General features: G+C 44.8%; 2 protein-coding genes across 6 annotated transcripts in view; both read left to right on the top strand.

The window, feature by feature from the left end:
- The first annotated feature begins 330 nt into the window (after positions 1-330).
- QARS1 (glutaminyl-tRNA synthetase 1) lies at positions 331-7,306 on the top strand. Its single transcript, XM_063114661.1, has 24 exons — positions 331-454; positions 596-743; positions 1,099-1,208; positions 1,349-1,424; positions 1,701-1,765; positions 2,323-2,376; positions 2,518-2,578; positions 3,077-3,148; positions 3,271-3,356; positions 3,517-3,603; positions 4,048-4,147; positions 4,260-4,338; positions 4,420-4,528; positions 4,626-4,756; positions 4,868-4,960; positions 5,075-5,212; positions 5,299-5,386; positions 5,475-5,618; positions 5,714-5,818; positions 6,018-6,110; positions 6,231-6,358; positions 6,453-6,519; positions 6,593-6,718; positions 7,156-7,306. The coding sequence occupies exons 1-24, from the start codon at positions 338-340 to the stop codon at positions 7,204-7,206; spliced, it is 2,328 nt and encodes a 775-aa protein (XP_062970731.1). The 5' UTR covers positions 331-337; the 3' UTR covers positions 7,207-7,306.
- A 1,205-nt stretch (positions 7,307-8,511) lies between these two features.
- Positions 8,512-27,264, top strand: part of QRICH1 (glutamine rich 1) — a 43,315-nt gene continuing 24,562 nt past the window's right edge. The window contains exons 1-4 of one of the 5 annotated variants that reach the window (XM_063114708.1): positions 8,512-8,666; positions 10,134-10,193; positions 12,496-12,708; positions 19,798-20,127. In XM_063114708.1, the coding sequence (XP_062970778.1) occupies positions 19,819-20,127 (309 nt within the window). In that variant the 5' untranslated portion in view covers positions 8,512-8,666; positions 10,134-10,193; positions 12,496-12,708; positions 19,798-19,818. Of the gene's footprint in view, positions 8,667-9,039; positions 9,182-9,279; positions 9,345-10,133; positions 10,194-12,495; positions 12,709-19,797; positions 20,128-27,264 lie in introns of those variants that run through there. The other 4 variants (XM_063114711.1, XM_063114712.1, XM_063114710.1 and 1 more) reach the window with 4 other exon arrangements.

Here is a 27,264-nt window from a genome sequence, read left to right as displayed (position 1 = left end):
AAAAAAAAGTCGAAGAGCAAAAGGCCATGTCCACGCACCTGCCTCGGCGACGAACACCTTCCCTGCAGGTCCGCAGCAAATTCCTCCTAAAGTCCCGCTGCTCCCCACCTCTTCATGAGGCCGGGACCACGGAGACGGAAGTAAGGCGCCGGAAAACCTTGGCTGGTCTACCCTCTGTCCCTTAAATGGCGTCGTCGACCCTTGACAGCCCCGCCCCCTCCCGCCAAGGCTCTCACCATTGGCTCTTCCCGGAGACTTCGCTCTCCTATTGGTCAGTGGGCGAATGCCGACGTGCTGATTGAGCCCAAAGTTTCTTTTGGTTTCCGGTGGCTTTCCGATGGCGACTGCAGACTCCCTGTCGCTCTTCACCGGCCTCGGCCTGAGCGAGCACAAGGCCCGGGAGACGCTCAAGAACACGGCTCTGAGCGCGCAGCTGCGCAAGGCTGCGACCCAGGTGCGAGTCCCTCTGCCGCTGGCCCGGGCTGCCGACTGTGTCCCAACGCAGCGCGAGGCCAGGTCCCGATCCCGATCCCTTGTCACGCTCCAGCCTATCTCACTGGGCGTCGGGCTTCTTTCCTGATCTCTCTGAACGCAGGCGCAGCAGACTCTGGGCTCCACTATCGACAAGGCTACCGGGACCCTGCTATACAGCTTGGCTTCCCGACTCCGGGATACCCGGCGTCTCTCTTTCCTCGTGAGCTATGTAGCCAGTAAGAAGATCCACACTGAGCCCCAGCTGAGCGGTGAGACCCCTGCCTGTTCTGCCAGTTCCGCCTCCGGACTCTCCCTTTAGCCAACACCCCTAACTGCCTTTTCTGCCAAGTCTCCCAGTTTCTTTTTAGATACCTAAATCGGCACAGGCACTAAGGCATGGAGGGGGCGGCCTCTCATGAGACTGACACGGGCACTGTCTAGGTCTGAGGAAGAACCTTCCTCAGAACACATGCTTCTTCTCTGTGGCCTCAGGACCTCACTAGGGTGGTGCCAGGATAACACCTTGGTAGGCCAAACTGTACTTGAGGTTTCATGCAGTTAGGGTCCTGTCTACCCACCTATTGGAGTTGAGATGCCACATACTCATTGGCTCTCCTTTCTCAGCTGCCCTTGAATATGTGCAGAGTCACCCCCTGGACCCCATCAACACCGTGGACTTTGAACAGGAATGTGGTGTGGGTGTCATGGTGACCCCAGAGCAGATTGAGGAGGCTGTGAGTATTTCCCCATGCATGGGCTGCCTCCCCAGTCCTGGCTCTGGAAAGGAGTGGCTTAGGTCCTCTACCCAGAAAGACCCAGGGTGGGGGTATGGATTCCTAGAATGTCTCTGAAGACATGGTTTGGCTTTCTGCAGGTGGAGGCCACCATAAATAGGCATCGGCCCCAGCTCCTGGTGGAGCGTTACCGTTTCAACATGGGACTACTGATGGGTGAGCAGGGCCTGGGGCAGCAAACTACATTGTTCTCTCTGGTCATGCTTTCTCTTCTGGGTATGAATGAGAGGGAAGTGGGGGAAGGAGCAGGATCACATTTTTTTCTTTTTCTTTTTTTTTTGGCGGCTGGCCGGTGTGAGGATCACCTTAAAATAGGTCTGGCTGGGTGCAGGCACTGGTTCCTGTGACCAGCCAGGATCTTTCCTTGGGAAGAAAAGTAGGGAGTGCCCTCTTTTGCCTTCCTTCAGCTCCTTGTGCCCATGCTTCTTCTAGGAGAGGCTCGGGCTGTGCTCAAGTGGGCAGATGGCAAAATGATCAAGCATGAAGTGGACATGCAGGTAGGTACCTCCCTGAGCTGAAGCTGGCAAAGACCCTGGCATGGACAAAGCCTGGAATCCACTGAAGGATAAAAGTGGGAAAAGACCTATCCCTATTCTGGTGGTGGATAGTATAACCCAGTGTGGAAGGGGCAGCACCGGACTGGGTAGTGAAAGACTTGGGCCTCTGGGCTGTGCCTAATTTGGCGTGAGTCACTTTACTCTAAATGTCAGTTTCCTCATCCCATAAATAGGGGTGAAGTGACCTCATCTGAGAGTGCTGGTATAGAATCAGAAGAGGGTGATGGCTGAGTTAGATTGCTTATTTTGATGCTGGGCCCACGGTTTCTCTCTGTAAACAGCAGTCCTTGTTACCTAGGCCCAGTATGGACTCTCAGGAAGGAGAGAACATTTGAGGCCAGTAGAACCACATGAGAAGAAGTGGGATGGGCTAGGTAGGTTCTTCCATGTAGTGCCAGTAGATAGGCCAGGAAGCCCTTAGGTGGGTGGGTGGGGTCTGTCAGGTGGCCCTTGCAAGAGGACACTTCTGTCCCTGCCTGATTCCGGTCTCTGCTAAGGTCCTCCACCTTCTGGGTCCCAAGATGGAGGCTGATCTGGAGAAGAAGCCCAAGGTAGGGTTGGGCATGAACCTGGGTCCCTGGGGGCAAGTGGGGTAAGGTGAGACTTCAGGCCGGGAAAGGGAGTGTCTGACCCCAGTGATCCCTAGACCCTGCCTGGGAGAGGTTCTGATGCTATTTTGGGATTTCTCTCAGGTGGCAAAGGCTCGGCTGGAAGAAACAGATAGGAGGACAGCAAAGGATGTGGTGGAGAATGGTGAGACACTTAAGGCTCCTGTCACATTCAGCTACCTGACTTGTGAGCATTTTTTCTGAAGGGTCCTTACAGCCCAGGCTCCTCAGGCCCTTGGCTCACTCAGCACCCTTCTGCCTCAAGACTGGGATTCCTGGTGTTTCCTTTGTTCCCTTTGCCTGGAGACTGGCCTGAGAGGCCTCAGATGTCTGGCTCAGGGGGAAAGGGAGGAATTGGTAAAGGCCATGAAAATTGATTGCATTGTACAGTGATGAATATACTAATTATACTGACTTGAACATCACATATTGCACACAGGTATTGATATTCAGTGCTGTACCCCACAGATATGTACAATCAACTATGTTCCAATAAAAAACAAAACAAAACAAACAAACAAAAGAAGTCTGGCTCTATATCTATTCTGGTTGCAGAATATGGATTGTAGCAATAGGTATCTCCCTGACCTGGATATGGTAGCTATATTTAGAGGACAAGTTTTCCTTGGTTTCTTCTCTGCAGGTGAGGCTGCTGGCCAGACCCTGTCTCTGATGGAGCAGCTCCGGGGGGAGGCCCTTAAGTTCCACAAGCCCGGTGAGCATGCATGTTAAAACCTGGGGAGGGCTAAATCTTGGCAGTGACTCCTGCAGCCAGGCCCCTGGGGCCAGGAGCCTTGGGCTACAGCATGGTCCTCAGGCTTGTTCTGGTCCTGGCAGGTGAGAACTACAAGACTCCAGGCTATGTGATCACTCCACACACCATGGATCTACTGAAGCAGCACCTGGACATCACTGGGGGGCAGGTGTGTGGGAATGTGGCCAGGCAAGCTGCCTAGGTGCCTGGGCTGCCTCCATATTGCCCTATGTCACCCATCCCCATGTCCTCCCTAGGAAGGGACATCGTTTCTTCAGGGTAGTTTGAGCTCTGACCTCATTCCTCTTCTCTCATCCTCCTCCTCGTAGGTACGTACCCGGTTCCCACCAGAACCAAATGGAATCCTGCACATTGGACATGCCAAAGCCATCAATTTCAACTTTGGCTATGCTAAGGTGAGCATGTGTCTATGAACCTGACAAGCCATATGACCACTTGTTGCTCCCGTGACTGGATACCAGAAAGGTGTCCCTCCTGCCATGCCTTCTGCTCCTGATAATGTGCCTAGATGGGCAGAGGCCATGAGGGGAACCACATGTGTGACAGATAGCTAGGAATCCATTGGGTTCATTGGAGAAAAACTTTGAGGTGAGTCAGTAAGTTCAAATTTGGGGAATTGCCAGTACAGGCCCTTGGCATAGAAAGAGGCTATGCTCTCTGTCCCAAGTTGGTGTAAGAGATAACCTTATCTGGAGCATTTAGATATAGGAAGATGAGGAATTTTTGAAAGCATTTTTAATTCTGACATGAGAAAGCTCTGAGAACGTCCTAGTTTGATGAGCTGGACCATGAGGTCTGACGGATGATGTGGGAGCTCACAGAACCTGCAACTCCCCTAGGCCAACAATGGTATCTGTTTTCTGCGCTTTGATGACACCAACCCTGAGAAGGAGGAAGCAAAGTTCTTCACTGCCATCTCTGACATGGTGACCTGGCTGGGTATGGACTGGGCAAGGCCTGGGCAAGGCCTGGGCAGGGCTGGTGGTCAGTGGATGGCCTGCCATCAAATGTTTCTGGCTGGCTGCTCATACTATGTCTCATTTGGCCCCAGGTTACACACCTTACAAGGTGACATATGCCTCTGATTATTTTGACCAGCTGTATGCCTGGGCTGTGGAGCTTATCCGCAGGTGAGGCCAGGGCCATGACATAGAGCCAAGCAGGCTGACCAGGTCACGGCCATGCTGTGCACTCACATCCCTTCCCCACAGGGGTCAGGCTTATGTATGCCACCAGCGAGGGGAGGAGCTCAAAGGCCACAACTCTCTGCCCTCGCCCTGGAGGGACCGTCCTGTGAAGGAATCGCTGCTGCTTTTTGAGGTGTGGTGTGGAGGCTCAGCTAGGTTTGAGTGGGCCAAGATGCTGAGGATGAGATGCCTCTGTGCCTAGAGGTAGCCTGAGCCCTTGCTCCCCTTAGGCAATGCGCAAGGGCAAGTTTTCGGAGGGTGAGGCCACGCTGCGGATGAAGCTAGTAATGGAGGATGGCAAGATGGATCCTGTGGCCTATCGAATCAAGTATACACCTCACCACCGCACAGAGGACAGCTGGTGGGTGTGGGCATGTGGTGGGTTGGCAGGGCTGTGGAGCAGGGCAGTGGGCCTTGGATGGGTAGGGCAGAGTTGGGCTGGATGGTGGGGCCCACTGCCTATGCCCCACAGGTGTATCTACCCCACCTACGACTACACACACTGCCTCTGTGATTCCATCGAACACATCACCCACTCACTCTGCACCAAGGAATTCCAGGCGCGGTGAGGGAGCTGGGCCCATGGGGTGGGTAGGGCCAGTGGGATTCCAGCAGCCCTTCCTGTGGTCTCTCCTTTGTCCCAGAGGTGGCCAGTCCTAACCCTACTCTCCCACCCCAGACGCTCTTCTTACTTTTGGCTGTGCAACGCACTGGATGTCTATTGCCCTGTGCAGTGGGAGTATGGCCGCCTCAACCTGCACTATGCCGTTGTCTCTAAGAGGAAGATCCTCCAGCTTGTAGCAGCGGGTGCTGTGCGGTAGGTGTGGCTGTTGGCTCATCAAAAGTTGGTGGTACTAGTGGCATGTGCTGCCAAAGGCCTTCTCACCCCATGCTTATCCACAGGGACTGGGATGATCCACGGCTCTTCACACTCACTGCCCTACGACGGCGAGGCTTTCCACCTGAGGCCATCAACAACTTTTGTGCCCGGGTAAAGCCCAGTGGGTTGCATGGGCAGATGGGGGCTGAGAGCAGCAGTTTGTGCTTGTGGCTGTAACTGATGCTAACTTTTCTGCCAGGTGGGGGTGACAGTGGCACAGACCACGATGGAGCCACATCTTCTAGAAGCCTGTGTGCGTGATGTGCTGAATGACACCGCCCCACGGGCCATGGCTGTGCTGGAGTCATTGCGGGTCATCATCACCAACTTTCCTGCTGCCAAGGTGGGCCGGCCGTAGAGTGTTTATGTGTGTGTATGTACACCTGGGCCTGAGTATGAGAGTCCTGGCATGACTCAGATACCTGTCTCCTGCTGTAGTCCTTGGACATCCAGGTCCCCAACTTCCCAGCTGATGAGACCAAGGGCTTCCATCAGGTTCCCTTTGCACCTGTTGTCTTCATTGAGAGGACTGACTTCAAGGAGGTGAATGATGGGGGTAGAAGGTCCTGTTTGCTGCTGAGTATGGTCCTGGGGTCCTTTTATCTCCTCATCCCTTCTGTCAGTTCATGTACATTTTCCTTCTGATGAACCAACCCCTGCCAGACATGGGGGTGGGGGAGAAGCCTCTCATACTTGCCTAACCTTTGCAGCCCCTTGTGTCCACCCCACTTCCTACCTCTAGGAGCCAGAGCCAGGCTATAAGCGCCTGGCTTGGGGCCAGCCTGTGGGCCTGAGGCATACAGGCTATGTCATTGAGCTGCAGCATGTTGTCAAGGTGAGAGCCCGCTGCAATCTTCATACTGCATTGCCTGCTGGGGCCAGGATTTAAGTGTAGCCTGCAGTCCTGGTGGTTGTTCCTAAGTCTCATTGCAGCACCCCCTTCCCCCACTTTCAGGGCCCCAGTGGCTGTGTGGAGGGCCTGGAGGTGACCTGCAGACAGGCAGATGCTGGAGAAAAGCCCAAGGCTTTTATTCACTGGGTGTCACAGCCTTTGATATGTGAGATTCGCCTCTATGAGCGACTGTGAGTGAACAGAGCTGGGGTGGGAGCAGGTACAAGATGGGCATTGCCTGCTGTGGCTGCCCTGCTGGGGGTCTCACTTTCACTCTGCCTGTAGATTCCAGCACAAGAACCCTGAAGATCCCACTGAGGTGCCTGGTGGATTCTTAAGTGACCTGAACCCGGTAGGCTCATGGGGTGTGGGGTGAGGGTGGTGGGCCTTCCTGGCTGGATGGCTGCCTGAGTCCCCTTTTGCAGGTGTCATTACAAGTGGTGGAGGCAGCGTTAGTGGACTGCTCTGTGGCCCTGGCAAAGCCTTTCGATAAGTTCCAGTTTGAGCGCCTTGGGTACTTCTCTGTGGATCCAGACAGCTGCCAGGGACAGGTGCTTGACTTTACCCACCTGCCCCTTTCCACAGCACTAACAGTGGCTGCCATTCACTGCACCAAGCACTCTGGCCGTATTCCCTTAGTTATTCATCACCACCTGAGGTAGGGAGTGGGGATGGCATTTATATTCTATTCATGAGGAAACTGGCTCAGAGGTTAGGTCCATACACAAAATTTTGTATAGAACCTGCCTTTTACTCCTCAGTAGGGGGTAGGCATAGGGGTTGTTATATTCCTTATGAAACTGAGGACCAGAGCCATCCAATCCCTTACCCAAAGTCACAAAGTTATTGAGAACTTAAGTCTCCTTACCCTTGGTCCTTCTCTAAGGGACCAAGGAGGGAGTTATGGGGAGGTGTCTATGGTGCAACTTACCCAGGCCTCCTGGCCTGGTTCCAGATTGGTGGTCATTCTTCTCGCTCTGCCCTTCAGCTTGTCTTCAACCGAACTGTCACACTGAAGGAGGACCCGAGAAAGGTGTGAGCTGGAACCACTGTGAACCTACCTCATCCTCCTGGATGTTGGGGGTGCCTTCACCACCCCAAATCCCATGTTAATAAAGAACAGCTAAATCCTCTCTGCATTCTATGTGTTATCTGTCTGTCCTTCTAGCATCTGAGGGCCCTGGAGACATGCTGTTTGTGTGTGGAAATGTGCCTTGCGCACATTTTGTTTGTGAGAATGGGTTTCCCCAGAATAGAGCAGACAGTTTTGAAACCACTGGTGCTCAAGGGGAGGGGCTTGGGCAGGATTAATATCCTCTGTACCTGGTCTGAGAGAATGGAGGGCCCTGGGATGCTGTTTCTGGGGCAGAGGGATTTAGAGGGTTTGTGTCTACCTGCTTGAAGATGAGGAAAAGCCTGGCTCCCAGTGTGATCATTTAGCAAACAATTATTCAGTGCCTACTATGTGCCAGGCACAGTGAGATGAGGCATAAATGCTGCAGTGGCTTTCCAAGTTCACCACCTAGGGGAGGGGAGACCTGGGTGGCCAAGCACTATGTGGGAGAGGACTCCCTGGGGCTTGTGCAAGGCTGGAAGGGGTTTCTGACCCGAAATGTTCCTTAGAAAAGAGGACTCTCAGAAAGTGACTTCTGAGGGGAATCCCAAAGGACTAGGGAGAATTTGCCCGGACAAGAGGAATAAGTGCAAAGGCCTGGAAACAATAAGGGTCTATGGCAGGCTGGTCGCCCTCGGGAAGTATGGGCTGCTGGTGAGGCCTGCATGTGCCTGCAGCTTTAATGCCTTCCACATTTTCCCTGTATACAAACACCAGGCTACCCGAGGCCCGCTTTAAGGTGGACCTGACGGCGGAAGGCCGAACTCAGATGGCGGCAGATGGTGGAGGTCCCAGAGGTTAGGTTCTCCAGGAGATGGGTGACCCAGGGACTTCTCAGGTGAGGCAAGACTGGGGACGCCGGGACCAGGTCAGAGGTTGTGGGGGCCACCTTAAGCGAGAGGCCGAGCAGGGCCCGGCTCCGCCCCGCGTGGGGCCTCGCGACCAAAGGAGGCTCAGGCAGACGGCGGGAAGGTGGGTCCACAGAGCGAGTTTAGAGCCGCAGCCAGCCCAGGACCCACGGCTAGGCCGAGCCCCAGCCCTGGCTCCGCCCCTCATGAAGGGGCGTCGGTGGGCGGGGCGACCCGCCCCACACCCTGCGCTCCTCTCTCGGTGCCAGCAGCCGGAGGCGCGGCCTCCCTCCCCGACTGAAGCGTTCCCTTTAAGTCTGGCTGGGAGGCAGTACCAGCTCTCGCGGGATCCGGTGCTCCAATTCTCGCGAGAAGGGCATTCGGCACCTATTGGCTGTGCGGGTTGAATGTAAGATGGCGCTCAGGGAGCTGTGAGGAGAAAATCCTGTCGGTCTGGGAGCAGCGACGGCAGAACCGGGGCCCCGGACTGTGCGGCGGGGCCGGCGGGTAGAGCGGAGGCGGCGGTGACGTCGCCGGGTGAGGGCTCCGGTGGGGGCGAGGATGCGGCAAGGCTGCGGGCCTGGGACAGCGGGCCCACCTCACACAACGGCGGGCGGGGGCGGACGGTTCTCTGCCGCTGGGCCCCGGAGACTTCGGGGCAATTCCGGAGCCGAGAACGTCCCTGGACTCCCGCGCCCCCGCCCCGTGGGTGGGGGAGGGGCGGACCGGGTATTCGGGTGGGCGCGGCGCGCGAACGCGCGCTGCTGTGGGCGCGCGGCCCAGCCTGTTTTTACGCGCGGGGGCGCGCGCGCTGTACGGCTCTTCCAGTGCGCGTGGTCGCCGACGTGCGCGTTCCCGGCCCGGATATCGGCTCTCGAAGCTTTGGCCGCTGGGCAAGAGCCGTATTCTGGGGCGCGTGCCGGCCCGCGACCCCCCAGTTCTGGGGCGCGCGCCCAGCTGTTGGGTGGCGATGCCGCCTGGAGAGCGCGCAGGACACCCCCGCTGAGCCGAGAGGCGGCAGGCGAGCCGGAGGGCGCCTCAGCGAGGGGAAGGTTGTTGGTTGGGCCCTTCCTGCTCTGGTGACGTCCCTGGGCGTTCGTGGCCTAGGCCTGGGGAGAAAACAACCGGCTTTGCTATCTGTCTTGCAGTTCCACACCTCCGCGGGGAGGGCGAGATTCCCGCTCTTCTCGAAGAATGATGTTACCCGAGGCCCACGTACGGGGTGGCTTCTTGGGGAGGGTGCTGCCCTGCTTCGGAAACTGAGTCCTGTTGGCCTGAGAGGGCAGCGAGCCCCCCCCTCGGGTTTCCTCATCTTGTGCTGTTGCTTTGTGCCTAGGGGAGAAGGTTATTAACATTAGAAGGCCCTTCAGTAGTACCTACTTTCCTTTTATTGGAAACTAATTCTTCCATAAGCGCAGCTAATAAAAGGCACCTCTGTTCACTCCAGAAGGGGATCTTATGTGAACGATGTGAAACTCTCCAAGCTTTAAAGTGCCGTTTTAAATCCCTAAATGCAGCATTTTCTTCTGCGTGGGTGGGAGGGACTTTAGTCTATTAGACTAAGGGCCCGTTGTTGCCTCAGTGAAAAAGTTGCCTAGAACAAAATTGAACAACCTGAAAATCAATGCTTTGCCTTTTTATTATTATTATTCCAAATTTCCCCCAAAACTATCTGTGTGTCACTATAAAAGTCACATTTTATTTGGGATTTCAATTCTTTTTAGCTTTTTTTCCACTCCAGCACTGTGTTCTGGTGCCAAGGGAGTTCTAGGTTTGTCCTACAGAAATATGCACCTCTTTTTTCTGAGACAAAATATCTGCTACTTTATGTTTTACAGTCTTGCTTTATTAAGTTTAAGGAAAAGGAAGCTTAAGGGGAATTAAAATTAGCAATCAAATTTGATGATGGGTTAGTTCTTTTTAATATACTGTATTTTTTGAGAATAAAGTTAAAACTTAAAGAGGCTGAGGATGGAAGGAACTTCTTTGTTCTATCTTCTTCAGAATGTTAGAAGTCTTAAGAACTCAGGACAAGCAGCAGAAATACATGCAACATGGTGACTGGTGAGTTAAAATGTTCATATGCTGGAAGTATGTGTGCACAGTTTGTTCTGGTAATATTGAAACATTACAAATCCTGTCAATCATTCGGGATGCTGTCTGCCAGAAACTGCTAGGTGCTGGAAAATTGAAGATATGCATCTTTGAATTCCAGCCACAGTTTGCTGCTTGGACAGTTTTTCTTTAAGTTAAGAAACGTGCAGGTTTTAGCATGGCCAGGTATCAGCTTTTCTAAGGACCTAAATGGTTCAAAGAAAAGTAGTCAAGTTTATCTAGGATACACTTATAATTTTAATATACCTCTTAGTCCTGCTTGTTCTGGATTGGCTTTGTTTTTAGCTACTAACTGTGAGATCTTCCTTTTAAATTGTGTTTGTAAGTAATATTTCCATAAGCTCATGAACTAAGATTTACACAGTAGGTGTACTACTTCTAGTCCTCTGTGATGAATTATTTGTTACCTCTCTGTGAACTTCTGCAGTTCCACATCTCCTTTCCAGCTGATGTTGTCATTTCAAACAAAAGATCAAATAATGGTTGAATTTTCTTATAAATTTGAAGTGTTCCAAAAAAGTAACCAATAAGTCAGGGGCCCTGGATGTGACTGCCCTCCTTTATGCTAGCTTCAGAATCAGGGATGTCTTCCTTTAAGCTTGCGTGCTTTCTTTTAATTTAATCATTTGTAGTTTGTTCTTGATGTGCCATGCTTCTTGCTCATCTGCTTTTTAAAGTGCCATCCATCTGTGAGGGCCTTTTATTTTTTAGTTAGCCTCAGAATGAGGTGTTACACGAATATGGGTTCTTTTCTGTTGCCCTTCATTTTGTTCCAGATGTTTTAAGTCCTCTTCAGGCTTCTCTTAAATGCTTTGTTTTGTTCCCCACCCCCCAATTGTCATTAGATTGTGGTTTCTGTTATTAAACTGAAGTGGCTGCTTGAAGAAATGGTAATTTCTTTGCTGAAAGGAGTGGTTCTTTTGTCTCACTTTTTAAGCCAGGGCAAAACTGTAAGTAGAGTTTGTGGGCTGTGTCAGAAAGCTGATTTTTTTTTTTCTTAAATTTATGAAATATTTATCTATAAATTCAGTTGATCTGTATACAATTTAATAAAAAATTATGAAGTGAACCTCGGTGTAACTACTACTTTTTCAAAAAATAGAACAATGCCAGCACCCCTGAACGTTTTATGGGTCCCTTCCTGGTCCCAGCTTTTCAACCCCTGGGCAGGCGTTGGTGGTATAGTGATAAGCATAGCTGCCTTCCAGCTTTTCAACCCCTGGAGACAACTGCTATTCTCACTTCTGTGATAATCACATTGTTTGTTTTTATGTTTAATACTTTTATATCCCTCAACAACATAGTTTTGCTTGCTTTTGAGTTTTATATAAATGGAATCATATTGTATTATGTTGTCTTTCTTCTTTTAATGTTATGTTTCTGAAATTTGGCCATGTGTGCAACTGTGGTTCATTCCCATTTCTATATAGTACTCTGTTTGTATGAATATACCATAATTTACATATTCATTCAACTAGTGGTGGATATCTAGGTTGCTTTCAGTTTTTGGTTATTAACACTGCTGCTATGGATATTCTTGTATAAGTACCCTCGTACACACTTAGGGGTAGAATTGCTGAGTTTAGTGGACTGAATATTTTCAGCTTCACTAAATGCAAGTGGTTGTGCCAATTTACAGCTCATCAATATTTGACGAGAATATGAATTTTAAGTTTCTGGTTGAAAGTGTGTGTTGTCTAAAAATAGAAATATGATGAAACTCCTTTACAGGGACTCCTGTAAAGGCATAGGAACAGATGAATGGCCCAGTGGGGTAGTTTCTTTTTTTCCTTTTTTTTGAAAGATGACTGGTAAGGGGATCTTAACACTTGACTTGGTGTTATTAGCACCACGCTCTCCCAAGTGAGCTAACCGGCCATCCTTATATAGAAATCCGAACCTGTGGCCTTGGTGTTACCAGCATCATACTCTCCCAAGTGAGCCATGGGCTGGCCCTACCCAATGGAATAGTTTCTATTACAAACTCTCTAGTGATTAGTAGCTTTTGGGGCGGGGTGGGCGGGGGGGTGGCTGGCAGATAAGGAGATCTGAACCCTTGACCTTGGTGTTACCCATACCATGCTCCAACCAATTAAATGACTAGCCTAGTAGCTTTAAGAATAGAAATATGTCTTCCACTCTGCTTCTTTGAAATGACTCCTTATGTTGATCAGGACAAATATGACTGTAACTCCTTGAAATGGAAATTTCAATGTTTTGTTTTTTTTCTGCATGTGAATGTGTTCTTCAGATCAGACTTACTAAGCTATGAGAAGCCATTGCTAGAATAGATGTGAACCTTGAGAGGGGATCAAGGCCCAAGGCCCAAGGAAGAAGCAGGGCTCTGAGGTAGCTCAGACTGTCTTGTCTTAGTCCATCTCATATTCAAGACCCACTCTGCAGAGCTGTATGGCAAGCCTGGAAGAGGTGTCAGAGATAAGAGACCCAAGAAGGGGTGATTCCAGTAAGTACAGTACTTAGTTTTTCCTTTAGTACCTAAAGAAAAAAAGAAAGAAATTAGCAAACAGACCTTTGGAAATGTAATAGATCGTTGTTTTGGAGTAACCTTTGTCCGTGGTACCATCTTGTGTTCTAGTGGTAAAATAATAAAAATAACAACTCTATGTGTCGAGAGATTGCTCTGTGTCAGGCACTGTGCTAAATTCCAGTAGTAGGAAGTACAGGGGAGATGTTAGTGATTAATCTGGGAAAACCAGTGAAAATCTCTAGTTTTTCTCTATTGTTTTGTAAAGCAGCTATACTTGAAGTATTTAGAAGGAAATGATTATTTGCAGACCCCCTACTCCCCATGAGCACCAGAGTGTTTTTCTCTTTTTCCATTATTAATCTCATCTGACTCCCCAAAATAGGGACCATTAATGTATCCCTACAGCTTCATATTTTTTCAGAAATATTCTAATTAGTTTCTTTACTGCTCCTCACAAAGTCTTTGGAGCTAATTAAAAATCTTGTCTTTTTGGGTTATGGAGGGTAGTTTCATCAAGTTTCTCCATTTCTCTTTATCTATTACCAAGGCTCAGCCTTTGTATTGTGTGAGCAGCATCTTGAAGAAGTTAATAATCTTCATTATTATGTAAGTTTTTGGCACTTGATGGTTTTATTTTTCTTTAAGAGTTTCAGGATTTGTGGGAAAATCATACTAGAATCATTGAGAATTGTTTGTGTCAGTTACTGTTATACTCCAGCATAACCACTGTGCAGAAAAAGATGACTTTCTAATTATCTTTTTATTTTAATACAGTTTGTGGAAAAAACAGGAGAGTATTAAGCAGGAAGACACTTAAATCCTCTGTGATTCCATCATCCAGGCATAATTACTGTTAGCATTCTGATGCATTTTTTGACACTTTTTTCCCCAATATATATAGTTAAACAATGCTGGGATATATAAATACAGTTGCCTTGGCTGCCTTTTTTACACATGTGTTTCCATGTCATTAAATTTTAAAAATAACCCAAAACTTTGAGTGTGGGGTGGGGCAAGGAATCTTGCAGATGTTAACATGCTTTTTTTTTTTTTTTTTTTAAAGATGACCGGTAAGGGGATCTCAACCCTTGGCTTGGTGTTGTCAACACCACGCTCAGCTAGTGAGCCAACCGGCCATCCCTATATAGGATCCGAACCTGTGGCCTTGGTGTTATCAGCACCGCACTCTCCCGTGTGAGCCATGGGCCGGCCCTAGATGTTAACATGCTTATTTAAAGCTACCTCTTTATAGGAAAATCAGTGAAGCTTAGAAGCAGTCCTAATTTATATGGATTTGGTAACAGTGGATTTTCAAGTTGGTGGGCAAAGGAATTTCAATAATTCTCTAAGTGATACAGAGACAAGTTGTTTGGTCCTTGAAAAAAAAATAAAATTAGACTTTTACCTCACACCGTGCAAAATAAATTCTAAATGGATCAAAGAATTGTATAAAATATACTGAGAACTAAAAAATTGTAGATGAATGGTGATCTGATCTTATGGTAGGGAGGACTTTTATATATATTTCTGAAGCTTTTTATTTTCTTCTAAGCAGCACTTATGTGTCAGGTCATATGCTAACTTGGTGAACTTTCATTATTGGGATGTTTCAGCCTGGTGGATACTGCCAGGTGGGTAGGTTAAAAGAACAAGAATTGAAGCCTTCTATGTTTTAGTCTGTATAGATGGGCAGATTGAAATGCTCTTTCAAATTGTTCTTTTCCATTAAATATTTTTTGAAGTTCTCCATCGAATTCATTATTTGTTAATATTTCTTAGCTGCCTTTGATTCATTGGTTCTCAAAAGATTCTGTGGACTTGGACATAGTCAATGAAGAACTCTGGGAGCTTACTGAAAGAAAACATCATTTAAGAAGCAGTGGCTTCTGCTTGAAGCTCCACCTGCAGATGGCTAGCTCTAAGCTTGGAGCACTGCAGAGAGTTTTATACTACATGGCTAGTGACTAACAAAAAAGTGAAATAGGTTAACAAGAGTGAGGCAACATTAAATAAAATCAATAAAAACATTTTAAAAAAGGTAAATATTTCATATTTTTTCACAAGAATGGAAAATATGAAGACCTGTGTATGTACCTTTATCAACATTTTCTAGCAGTTTTGTAGAATTTTTCCTACTTCAAGCTTTTTTTTTTTTTTTTTTTTTTTAATGAAAGCTTAAGGATGAATTTTGATGCTTTATAGCAGATCTCTCTTTGAGAGTTGGATATCCAACTTACTTGCCTTTCTGCTCAGGGAAAAAATTTATATTTGGACTAGAGTTTCTGGTGTTAACTTTTTTTGAAGGTACTATTCTAGAAATATTACAGGGAGGATTTGTTTGGAGATGAAAGAGGCAGTAGAGTGGTTTTAAAGTATTTGGAAGTATAGGGGCTTTGAAGAAAGGGTGTTCTGGTTTCTATGACGCATCTTGGGGAAAAGGGATTCTACTTTCTGTGGCTTGCCTCAGGAGAATGAGGCTTGAGGGCAGGAGAAGGTCAGAGGGAAAGTTTGTGTTTGAGGCTGCTTCTGACACCTTCACTTTGGGGTATTGCTTTTCTGAGCCCTCACAGAACCTTGATTTACAAATGAATATTCTGAAGTTTGATTTGGTATGAAGTACTGTATTCTAAAACTGAAAGATTGGGAAGTGGGAGTAAGGGAAGAATTGGTAAAGGGCCATGAAAAACGATTACATTGTATAATGTTGAATGTTATAATTATTCACATATTACTAATTATCCTGATTTGAACATCACATATTGCACACAGGTAATGATATTCAACTCCACCCCACAGATAAGCACAATCAAGTATGTTACAATAAAAAAAAAAAATAAGGTCTCAGAAGAGGCTAGAACATTGGATTTAAAACACAAGTATAGGAAGAAAGATTTTTTTAAAATGAAAGATTGATTAAACAGAAGCTATACTCAGCTAAATGTTTGTCAAAAATAGAGGGCATGGAACTTTAATTTCCTATTTTACATCGTGGGAAGTCCAGAGATACTCTAAAATTAATGAGTCTGCAAATAGACGATTAAACGTATGAAAGTGATCATAACAGAACTAAATATAAAAAGGTGATTGACAAGGGTTGATGAGAGGAGGGTGTGATTTAAATGCCCTAAACTCACCTTTTTCATAGCTGATAAATGTTTAAAATTGGTAGATCAAGAACCAGAGGTATGGGCCGGCCCGTGGCTCACTTGGGAGAGTGTGGTGCTGATAACACCAAGGCCACAGGTTCGGATCCCTATATAGGAATGGCCGTTGTCAAGGAACACCAAGTCAAGGGTTGGGATCCCCTTACCGGTCATCTTTTTTTAAAAAAAACAACAAAAAACCAGAGGTAAAAGCGTACTTAGCTGTTTTTACTTTTCATTTTATACCTTCCTGTACTATTCAAACTTTTTTTTTTAAACAAATGGGTATATCACTTTTATATCCCTGCCCTCCCACCCCTGCAAAAAACCCCAGAAAACCACAAAAAAAAGACCCTCCAAGAACTAGGTGGAATTCTACTGAATAAAAGCTTGTTTCTAGGAAGAAAAGTTGATGAAATTCTCCTTCACTCTTAATATCACACTTAAGATGAGGCTTACACTGCCCTTCCTGAATTTCTGAAACTTGGAAGACTGAATGGAACTAATGTGACTAGGAGGATCCTAGGGACTGGCTGTACCAGGCAGTACTCGTATGAATGTTTTCAGTTCTGTAAACTTAATTTTCAGTGTTTCTTTGTATTGGTATTTACTCATATTTATCTTATACCAGATTTAAGGCAAAAAGAGTTTTTGCTGCATGTCTCCTTGTACTTTAAAAAAAACTGCTTTGAAATAGTAGCTATGATTCCAGCACAGACAATCTTGAAAATTCAAGTAGTCTCTTGGTATTTTATGGGAATGCAACTAATTGTTGAAGAAAATAAATTTTAGGAAATGTAAATTTCAATTGACCTCTGCTGTTCTTTTATAATGGAGGTGAAAAATTGAAATATGTACCAGCATGGTAGAGGACCTGTTGATGGCTGCTCATACCAGGGTACTTAAGAAAATTAATTGAAAAATAGAATTAAAGATAAATAGGAATCTTTCCATGAACTGTTTTTTTTTTTTTTTTAAAAGATGACCAGTAAGGGGATCTTAACCCTTGACTTGGTGTTGTTAGCACTATACTCTCTCAAGTGAGCTAACTGGCCATCCCTATATAGGGATCTGAACCTGTGGCCTTGGTGTCATCAGCACCACATTCTCCCAAGTGAGCCACAGGCCGGCTTTCCATGAACTCTTTGAAGTGCCCTCATATAATCTTTTTTTTTTTTTCCCAACTGGTAAGGGGATCACAACCTTTGGCTCGGTGTCGTCCGCACCACGCTCAGCCAGTGAACGCACCGGCCATCCCTATATCGGATCTGAACCCGCGCTATCAGCACCACACTCTCCCGAGTGAGCCACGGGGCCGGCCCATATAATCTTTTTTGAACAAAGGGTATATGTGATTAGGTACTAGAGTTGCATGTTATAAACTTTGTAATATTATTGGGTCTTTATTATAAGAGATGCCTTCTTAAAGAAATTCCAGCTGTGATGCTGTTAACAAAAGGAAACTATGACACATTCTGTGCTAGTGTGGTGAGTAAGTGTCCGTGGGTCAACCACACTGAATTGCCTACTCTGAATCTGTAACGGAAGGACAGTGTACCTGGTGTTGATGCTCTCCTTACTTACATGTGTGATGGACATCATTGATAGCTTAATTTTGAAGTCTCATATCAGACCTCCTAATTTTCTACTTTGAGAGGAGATAAACTAAAAGCCTCTGCAGCAGAGAGAAAGGGAGAGCTGGAAAAAGGGAAGTGATCAGAAGAGAAGTGGGAAAGTGTTAAGTTTCAGAAGACAAGAGGCCATCAGCAATGGCTTCACCTTGTGTCCCCCTGACCTACACTAGCTGTTCTCTGCTCTCTATTGTAGTTGGGGTTTTCTGAGAATTGGAGGTTCTCCTAAAGGTAGTGGTCTGGGAATTCTGATTTCGGATAGGGTAAGGTATATCTTTATTTATGGTGAAATATATTCACAATGTATTATGTGCATTGTCATAAAAGATTCATTGCTGGATCTATTCTGTTTGAAGGTACCCAGTTATAATTTATATACTATGTAATGCTGGTGTCAGTAAATTAATAGCAGTAAAGAACTTATTTTTTCTCTGGTGTCACTCTTGCCCTAGATAAGTAGGTTTTTTCCCCAAAGTGTATACAAATCATTTATTAGAAGTAGTATGGGCCGAGCCCGTGGCGCACTTGGTAGAGTGCAGCGCTGGGAGCGCTGCGACGCTCCCGCCGCGGGTTCGGATCCTATATAGGACTGGCCGGTGCACTCACTGGCTGAGTGCCGGTCACGAAAAGGACAAAAAAAAAAAAAAAAAAAAGTAGTATACACTTTTTCCCTAGTGTATTCTAGGTTGTACAATTTTTAGTTGTAACAATTTATGGTTGTAAGTTAGAGTTGTTAACAGGAACAAGGATTCATAATTCTTCCTGTTTCACATTGAATTCTAAGTTGCAACAGGTATGTACAAAGCACCTGCCCTGTGTGAGCTATTCTGAGAGGACCAGTCTTGTCTGCCAGGAGTTTAGAGCCAGGTGGAAGAAAGGAAATGGTTACCCACATACCTCATATCTGTAACGTAAGGCAGGGCATCTGGGCAGTAAAACAGAGACTAGTATCTCTAGTCTGATGGCTCAAGGGAGCAAATCACTTTTCCAGACGTTTGAGATTGACTGAGAGTCCTTTTTGGCAAAAACATTCACTTGGTTTGTGTTACTCTTTCATCCTGCTGCTACTTTTGTTCTGGGAGTGGTGCTAATTAAGGGAGTTTGGTACAAAGGCAGTAACAGGGCATTCAACAGTCCATCGATTGCCCAATTGTCCCCCAGTAATTGAAAGTTACTGTCCACCTCTGCAGGTCAATTCTTAAGGTAACTAAATACTCAATAAAAAACTTTTCCAGAATTGGTTTTTGAGGGCTTGCCCGTGGCTTACTTGGGAGAGTGTGGTGCTGATAACACCAAGGCTACAGGTTCGGATCCCTATATAGGGATGGCTGGTTAGCTCACTTGGGAGAGCGTGGTGCTGACAACACCAAGTCAAGGGTTAAGATCCCCTTACCAGTCATCTTTTAAAAAAAAGAATTGGTTTTAGTAGGGATCTAGCTATTTAAGGCACCATTTAAGTCCCTACTCCCAATTATTTTGATAATATTAGTTAACACTTAACATAGTGCTGTGTAGGTATCAGGTACTTTTCTAAGTTCTTTACATATATTTAATCCTCATGTCAACCCTGAGGTAAGTACTATTTTATTCCCATTTTATAGACAAAAAACTAAGGCTGACTGACTTGTCCAGGTTATACAGCTAAGGAGAGGTAGAGTTCTTTGAACTAAGGCACTCTGGCTCCAGAGTCCATGCTCTTAACCAGTAAACCATGACAAAATGGGATTTTTGGTGTTTCTCATGGGAGATGGCAGAATGGGATTTTTGGTGTTTCTCATAGGAGATGAAGAACATGTCCTCTGTCTCTTGGGTCTGGCCACAGTCAGGTGGCATACCTGCAGGACATACTTGGCAGTAGAAATAAAATGTCAGTTGGAATCCCTTCTTCTAGCTTCCTCCTCCTTTCTTCGTAGTCCTTTTTGTAATGGTCACAGAGCAGTTTTGCATGTGACATTTACTGTCCAGTGCTTGGTTCTGCAGAGAACATGGGATTGGCCTAATGCTGGGGTGGGGGGTGGGGAGTGTGTTTTCAGCCTGTTGCATTCAATACTGTTAAGCATGCTTTTTTTCCCCAGTGTGATATGGTTTGACTTAAGAAATGGTAATGGAAATAATTTTCAAGCACTATTAACTGAAAAATAAGGTGGTCTAATAAAACATTACTTTGGATTCCAGATGTACACAGCTGCCCTGAATATTCCACTCTGATGCAAGGGTGATTACTTTTATACATTTCAAGATATAAAAGCAATAACATAATTTTGACTTCTGTTCATTTATTTTATCCCCAGGAACTCTAAGGACTCTGCAATATGAATAATTCTCTGGAGAACACCATCTCCTTTGAAGAGTACATCCGAGTGAAGGCACGGTCTGTCCCGCAACACAGGATGAAGGAATTTCTGGACTCACTGGCCTCTAAGGGGCCAGAAGCCCTTCAGGAGTTCCAGCAGACAGCCACCACTACCATGGTGTACCAACAGGGTGGGAATTGCATTTACACAGACAGCACCGAAGTGGCTGGGTCTTTGCTTGAACTTGCCTGTCCAGTTACCACCAGTGTTCAGCCACAAACCCAGCAAGAACAGCAGATTCAGGTTCAGCAGCCACAGCAGGTTCAGGTAAAAGGGAAATGTTGAGTTGCAGCCTATTTAATATACTTTATTTGCTGTCAGGGTTTTGTTTAGTAGGAGCATCACATCTATACAGAGTTAGAGGTTATTTTCACTCAGGGAAATCTTTGAAACTTTTTATTTAACACTAGGCTTTCATAGTTAATGTGGACTGAAAATATTTTCAACCATTGTAAACTGGAAAGACCACAGATATTTACTGTTTGCTTTGGAGAGTTGAACAGTATGGAAATTATAGGTCTTCTTTGGATGTGAGAGCTCCGTTGGCTCAGGCTTCCCCTTAATCTGTATCTATCTGAGCAGAGACAGAACGTAGGAGGGCTAGTCTTGGCTTGTTAGTGATCATCACTTAGTTGTGTGGTTTCAAAAGTCAGATCACCTGTAGATTTCCAGGTCTGTGTTTGCTATTTATAAGCTTCAGGAAATAACGCTGATTGATAATCTTACTGAAAGAGGAAAAACTAATACATTTGCTGAGAAGGTAAAAGTTCTGCTCTTTAAGGATCTTTGTGTGAAAGAACAGTCTCATCTAGTTACAAATGCTGTTTTCTTGTCACTGTCTATTATGGTTGAGTTTCATTTTTCTCTGGATGCTTTTTACACCAAGAGGACAGGAAAGGGAGTGGAACACGATGGAGAAGCAGGAGTGTAGAAAGGTATGTCTGGTGAGATAGAAGGTTTGACTGTTGGCCCCTTTGCCCCTCAGGAATGCAGGCAGGTATATTGAAAGGACATGGACTCTGAAGCTGCAGTCCTGGGTTTAAATTTGATTTGACTGCTTATGTGTTGACATGATCTTAATCTTTTTAGCCCCAGTTTCTTCATCTGTCAAGTTGGGATAATACCATTTAGTGAGACTGAATGAGATAATAGAAAAGAAAGCATCTGGCACATGGAGGGATGCACTATTGTGTATTCTAGTCTTTGTAGGGAAGAAAAGGTTGATAAAAGAAGGCCGACAATTGGCTAAAATTATTCTGCAGTTATTGACAACTTGGACTTCCTCTTTCATAGTATTAAAAAGAAGTTGGGAATTTGGTTTTGATGTGTTCTTTGAGACTTTATGTTCAAGATAACTGATCGAGATCATCTATTAATATCATCTTCTTTCCTAAGCCCCATGTAAGAAAATAATTCCTAACAGTGCTGGAAAAAAAATGAATATCAAGAAATCACTAAATCTGAGAAATTGCTAAAAGAGAGTGAACAGGCAGAATTAGGTGACAGAGAAATTCATGTAGGAGAAAAATTCATGTAGGAGAGAACTTTGGGGGAAGATGGAGCTGTAATTGGGGTACTCTAAGCTGAGAAGTAGAGGAAACACAAAGTAGAAGAATATCCTGGGCAGTCTCAGACCTGATGTTTGGAAGTTGATCAAGGACTTTAAAACACACACATATGCATATGTGTACTTACAGCTCATGGAATGTTAGCAAGTTAGAGATATAATAATTCACTAATAATTGTCAGTGATTTTTGAGTAAGAATCATATCTTTTTTCCCTATGGATTTATATTTTGGTTAACTTATTAGGCTACTCTTTTTGTGTGGTTCCCTTCCCCACACAGAGTATCAGCTCTAATGCAAGTCATTAGTATAGGTAGAAGAAACTTCCTTAAAAAAAAAAAATTCTTGTTTGAGGCTTTTTTGCCTTATTTCAGTAGTCCTAAAAGTCTTACCACAAATTTCTACCATACAGGATGCTAATGAAATATGGTTTGTGGTATATGGTATGTGCAAGAGTAGTTTTTTCCCCTCTATTTAAAATTAAAAATAAGCTTTGTAGATTTAATTTAAATGAAGATCATAAATTGATTTTACTAATGTTACCTACATGAAAATTTGTTGACAATGTTAATAAATCTAAAGCTACCAAAATTATAAGGCAGACAGTATAAATAAAAATATGGCTAAAGGTACAACTTTATACAAGACTGAAAAAATATTTTCTTTCTGAATGACGTCAGACGCAAATATAGGCCTAGCAGTTACAAAATAACTGTACGTATGTGTTGGTTTCTTGATCTCTTTTATATACCTATATGTACTTAGTTTAAAAGTACAATTTTTGAAACTAAAAATAATAAATGAGACACAGAGAGGTTGAGTCATAGTCTGAAAGCAGGCTTTTGCACTCAAGTTGTTATGACTTGAGCCTGTGCTCTTAGCTAGTATTTCGTTTTTTGTTCTTTTGGTTTTGATTTTGTTTGCTAGCTGGCTGGTATGGGGATCTGAACATTTGACCTTGTTTAACTAGTATTTCTTTCTTTTTTTTTTTTTGCTTTTTTGTGACTGGTAAGGGGATCACAACCCTTGGCTTGGTGTCGCCCACACCGCGTTCAGCCAGTGAGCACACCGGCCATCCCTGTATAGGATCCGCACCCGTGGCGGGAGCGCCGCGGCGCTCCCAGCGCCACGCTCTACCGAGTGAGCCACGGGGTCGGCCCTAGTATTCCTAATACACAAAAAACTCCTACGAACTAGAAAATTTTAGTAGAAAAACAAAATAGATAGTTCACGTAAGAAGAAATACAGATGGTGCTAATAAGCATATCAAAAAATGCTTCATACTACTGGTGATTATGGAAATGTAAATTTTTAAAATGAAATACCATATTTCATTTGTTAGATGGGAAAACATTTTAAAGATTTCACCTAGGGTGGGCAAGGTTATGAGAGGATAAATAAGTGTAACTTTATTGGAAGTGAATTTGGCAACACTTGTTCAATGTTAAGTATATACACTTTAGGCCTTGCTCTTATATGTACAGATATAAATGTATATAAGAATATTCATTGCTGCATTGTTATAGTAGTGACATTGGAAACAAGCCTTTTCAGTGAAAGAAATGCCAAATAATGGTACAAGTGTAGTGTATTGTCCTATGCAGCCAGAAGAATGAGGTAGATCTATGCAGTTGACAGGTGAGGATGTTTAACAGAGTGAGTGTCAAAACCAGTTTAGTATCATCCTAGTTTTTAGCATATATAGAATGTAATGGTCCTAGGGCCAACCCCGTGGCGCACTCGGGAGAGTGTGGTGCTCCTGCCGCGGGTTCGGATCCTATATAGGGATGGCCAGTGCGCTCACTGGCTGAGCGCGGTGCGGGTGACACCACGCCAAGGGTTGCGATCCCCTTACCGGTCACACACACACACACACACAAAAGAATGTAATGGTCCTTGAATGGTAATAATAAAACCTAAAACAATAATCATGTTGGAGAATGGTGTGCTAAGGAAGAGAGCTTGAACTTTTTAATTAAACATGAACTACTTTTGTAATTTTTTTTTCTTTTTTCTTTTATCAATATACAATGTAGTTGATTTTCGTATCCCTTTACAGATTCCTCCCTTCCCCCTCCTCCTCCCCCCTCCCACCCATCAACATCATATCTGTTCACTTGTGTTCACTTGTCTTAAATTCAAGGAATTGTGATTGTGTCTTCTTCCCCCCCATTTGTTTGTGTATTTATTTATTTTTAGCTCCCACAAATAAGTGAGAACATGGTATTTCTCTTCCTGTGCCTGACTTATTTCACTTAATATAACTTTTTCTAAGTCCATCCATGTTGGTGCAAATGGTAGTATTTCATTCTTTTTTTTATAGCAGAGTAGAATTCCATTGTATAGATTATACCACATTTTCTGTATCCACTCATCTGATGCTGGACGTTTGGGCTGGTTCCAACTCTTGGCTATTGTAAATAGTGCTGCAGTCAACATTGGAGTACAGGTATCCCTTCGACATGATGATTTCCATTCCTCTGGGTATATTCCCAGCAGTGGAATAGCTGGGTCATATGGTAGATCTATCTGTAATTGTTTGAGGAACCTCCAAACCATTTTTCCATAAAGGCTGTACCATTTTGTAGTCCCACCAACCGTGTAGGAGGGTTCCTTTTTCTCTGCAACCTCATCAGCATTTATCATTCTCAGTCTTTTGGATATTAGCCATCCTAACTGGAGTGAGATGGTATCTCAGTGTGGTTTATTTATTCATTGAGTGGTAAGGGGATCTTAACCCTTGACTTAGTATTGTCAGCTGCACGCTCTCCCAACCGGCCATCCCTATATAGGGATCCGAACCCTTGGCGTTATCAGCACCACATTATCCCACGTGAGCCACGGGCCTGCCCTCTCAGTGTGGTTTTGATTTGCATTTCCTGAATGCTGAGTGATGTTGAGTATTTTTTCATGTGTTTGTTGGCCATTTGTTTATCTTCCTTTGAGAAATGTCTATTCAGCTTATTTGCCCATTTTTTAATTGGGTTACTTGTTTTTTTGCTGTAAAGTTGTTTGAGTTCCTTATGTATTGTGGATATTAATCTTTTGTCAGATGTATATTTTGCAAATATTTTCTCCCACTCTGTTGGTTGTCTTTTAACTCTGTTAATTGTTTCTTTTGCTGTGCAGAAGCTTTTTAGTTTGATATAATCCCATTTGTTTATTGTTCCTTCCTTTGGTCTCCTGTGCTTTTGGGGTCATATTCATGAAGTCTGTACCCAATCCTACTTTCTGGAGTGTTTCCCCTATGTTTTCTTTAAGGAGTTTTATTGTTTCAGGGTGTATATTTAATTCTTTAATCCATTTTGAGTTGATTTTGGTATATGGTGAGAGGTATGGTTCTAGTTTCATTCTTCTGCATATGGATATCCAGTTTTCCCAGCACCATTTGCTGAAGAGGCAGTCTCTTCCCCGAAGTGTTGCTTAGAGATATTTTGCTAGAACTTATAGGTATAGGGCAGTGATTCTTAATCTTTTCTCCCTGCCCCAGATATCTCCATATGTCCGTGTGTATGTATAAAGCCCTTTGCTAGATTCTTGGACACAGCAATGAACAAGACAAAGTTCCCTGTCTCTGTAGAGCATATGTTCTAGTTGTGGGGAGATAGGTGATACGTAAGATAAGAAAAACCTGTGCATGCATAGTGATTAAAAAAGGAAAACAAAGCAGATGGGATGGGCAAGGTAAGCCTCATTGTGCAGGTGATATTTGAGTTAAAACCAGAGAAGGTTGGGAAGTGAGTCATGTGGTTATCTGAGTAAAGAGCATTCGGCTGGTATAACTAAAGTGAACTGAGTGAATGGATGAGACCAGAGAGGTGACACATCTGTGTACTGAAATATAGGGCTGAACAGAACTGCCTCCTCAAATAACCTAAAGGTTAAAAGGCCCTTTGCTCCATGGTAGCACATCCCAACCTAACCCTTTTGATAAGAATAAAAATTATCCCTGTATTAATGTTATTTGAAAAAGAATTTACCACCTTGAGGCTGTTTTCTAGATTTCTTTTATTTAAAAAATAGTGGCAAAATTAGACTGCTTATTAAAAACCATCTGTCATCACTCCAGAGAGTTTGAACTGCCCCTTCTTTTGACTTCCTCATCTGTCCAGTCTAGAAGCAGCACATAGTAATTTTGTCCTTAAAAAATAGATTTAGTGAATTGGTGAAGAAAAAGGTATACGTCAAGGCTAATTAGAAGAGTAGCATCGGTCTCTTTAGGGTGAGAGAGTCACCTTCTGAAGGCAAGAAAAAGAACTCCTATTTAAATGCCCTGATAGTAGGTACAATACTGGGAAAGGTCCAAATTCTTTGTTGCTGGCAGGTCTGCCTGAGCATTCCATTTGGAACATCCCTTTCAGAGTCCTTCTGAGATGGGTACTTCTCAAAGCATCCACGAGGAGTAAATGTGTGTGCCAGAGAAAAGTCTGATGGTGAATGCCAGGGGTGAAGTTTCACTTGGCACCCACAGAATTGCTTATTTCTTCTCTGCCCTTCCACAGGGTAGGAACTGAGGCTTCACACAGGCTTTTTGGTTAGTGGGGCCCCACCCGGGTTTGTTTGCTAAATGAAAGATGCTTTGGAGAAGGGGACTTTACAGCACTTGCTCCTTTTGTTGCTAGAGCTAAAGAGCTGAAGACTCCAGTGGTTCTTGCATTTCTCCTTGTCATTTGTCATCCCAATTTCTGTCCCTCTTTTTCTTCTTGCTATTGCACATTCCCCTCCATACTGGGACAGTCCCTGACTTCTCAACACAGTGTAGAATTGCTGAGAGTGAGGGAGGAGGTAATCAAGATGCAGACTTGGCTCTTAGACAAACATGAGTTCAAGGTGTGCCTCTGCTACTTGAGATATGTCATCTTAGACAAGTGACTTAACCACTTTAAATCCACTTACTTATCTACAGAATGGAAATAAAAGAATTTATGTTGTGGTTACTTTGAAGCTTATATAAAATACTTTCTTAGTTCTGTTAGTTTTTTTTTTTTTTTTTTTTTTTTGGTGGTTGCTGGTAAGGGGATCCAAACCCTTGACCTTGATGTTACAACACTATGGTCTAACCAACTGAGCTAACCGGCCAGCACCTCTCTTAGTTCTGAGCACACTGCCTACCCTAGCACATAGTAAATCCTCAATAAATAATGGCTGCTGCTCTACACCGCCACCCCCCCCCCCCAGTTCCATTCCTAGTACAGATTAACATTATAAACAGGTACTGCCACCCAGAGGTTTAGTGTGTTTTGGCAGTTTACCATTTTTTTTTTTTACAGATGCAGTTCAAATCTGTTGTACCCCTCTGTGAACACACCCCTCTCCCAGGGTGAATACTGTTTTGAAATTTTAAATTCGATGTGATCCTTTCTGTATCCATTTGTTTTTTTAGTTATAAATATCAGATAATCCCTCCTCTCTTCCTAGTTTACTCAGAAAAAATTGACTAAAGGATTTATGGGAGGGCGAGGGAATGAATGGTCCTTGGCAGGCTACACAGCCAAGAACAGGACTCAGGTCACATTGCTAGCCTGCTCTGGCAGAGACCTTCAGCTCCACCCCTGGGCACAGATCCCCACTCTACCACAGTCTCTCAGTGGGACTTTTGCCATCCTGCTCCATTTCTGACATGTTCTTCCACTCTCACCAGAACATGGAGGCTCTGGTTCCTGCTGCTTCATGTTGTTCCCTTCTGAGTCCAAGTTTCATACAGTGTGTCTAATTTGGGAAGCTGTGGTCACATGGCTGCACTCCAGCTGCAGGGAAGGTTGGGAAAGTGATTCTGACTTCTGCCTTGGGGAGGCAGTGCTCATAATATGGTGTGTTATGCAAACGTGGGTTTGCAGC

This window comes from Cynocephalus volans, chromosome 11, assembly GCF_027409185.1.
Source record: "Cynocephalus volans isolate mCynVol1 chromosome 11, mCynVol1.pri, whole genome shotgun sequence".
NCBI lineage: Eukaryota > Metazoa > Chordata > Mammalia > Dermoptera > Cynocephalidae > Cynocephalus > Cynocephalus volans.
This window is presented reverse-complemented; position numbering and strand designations above follow the sequence as displayed.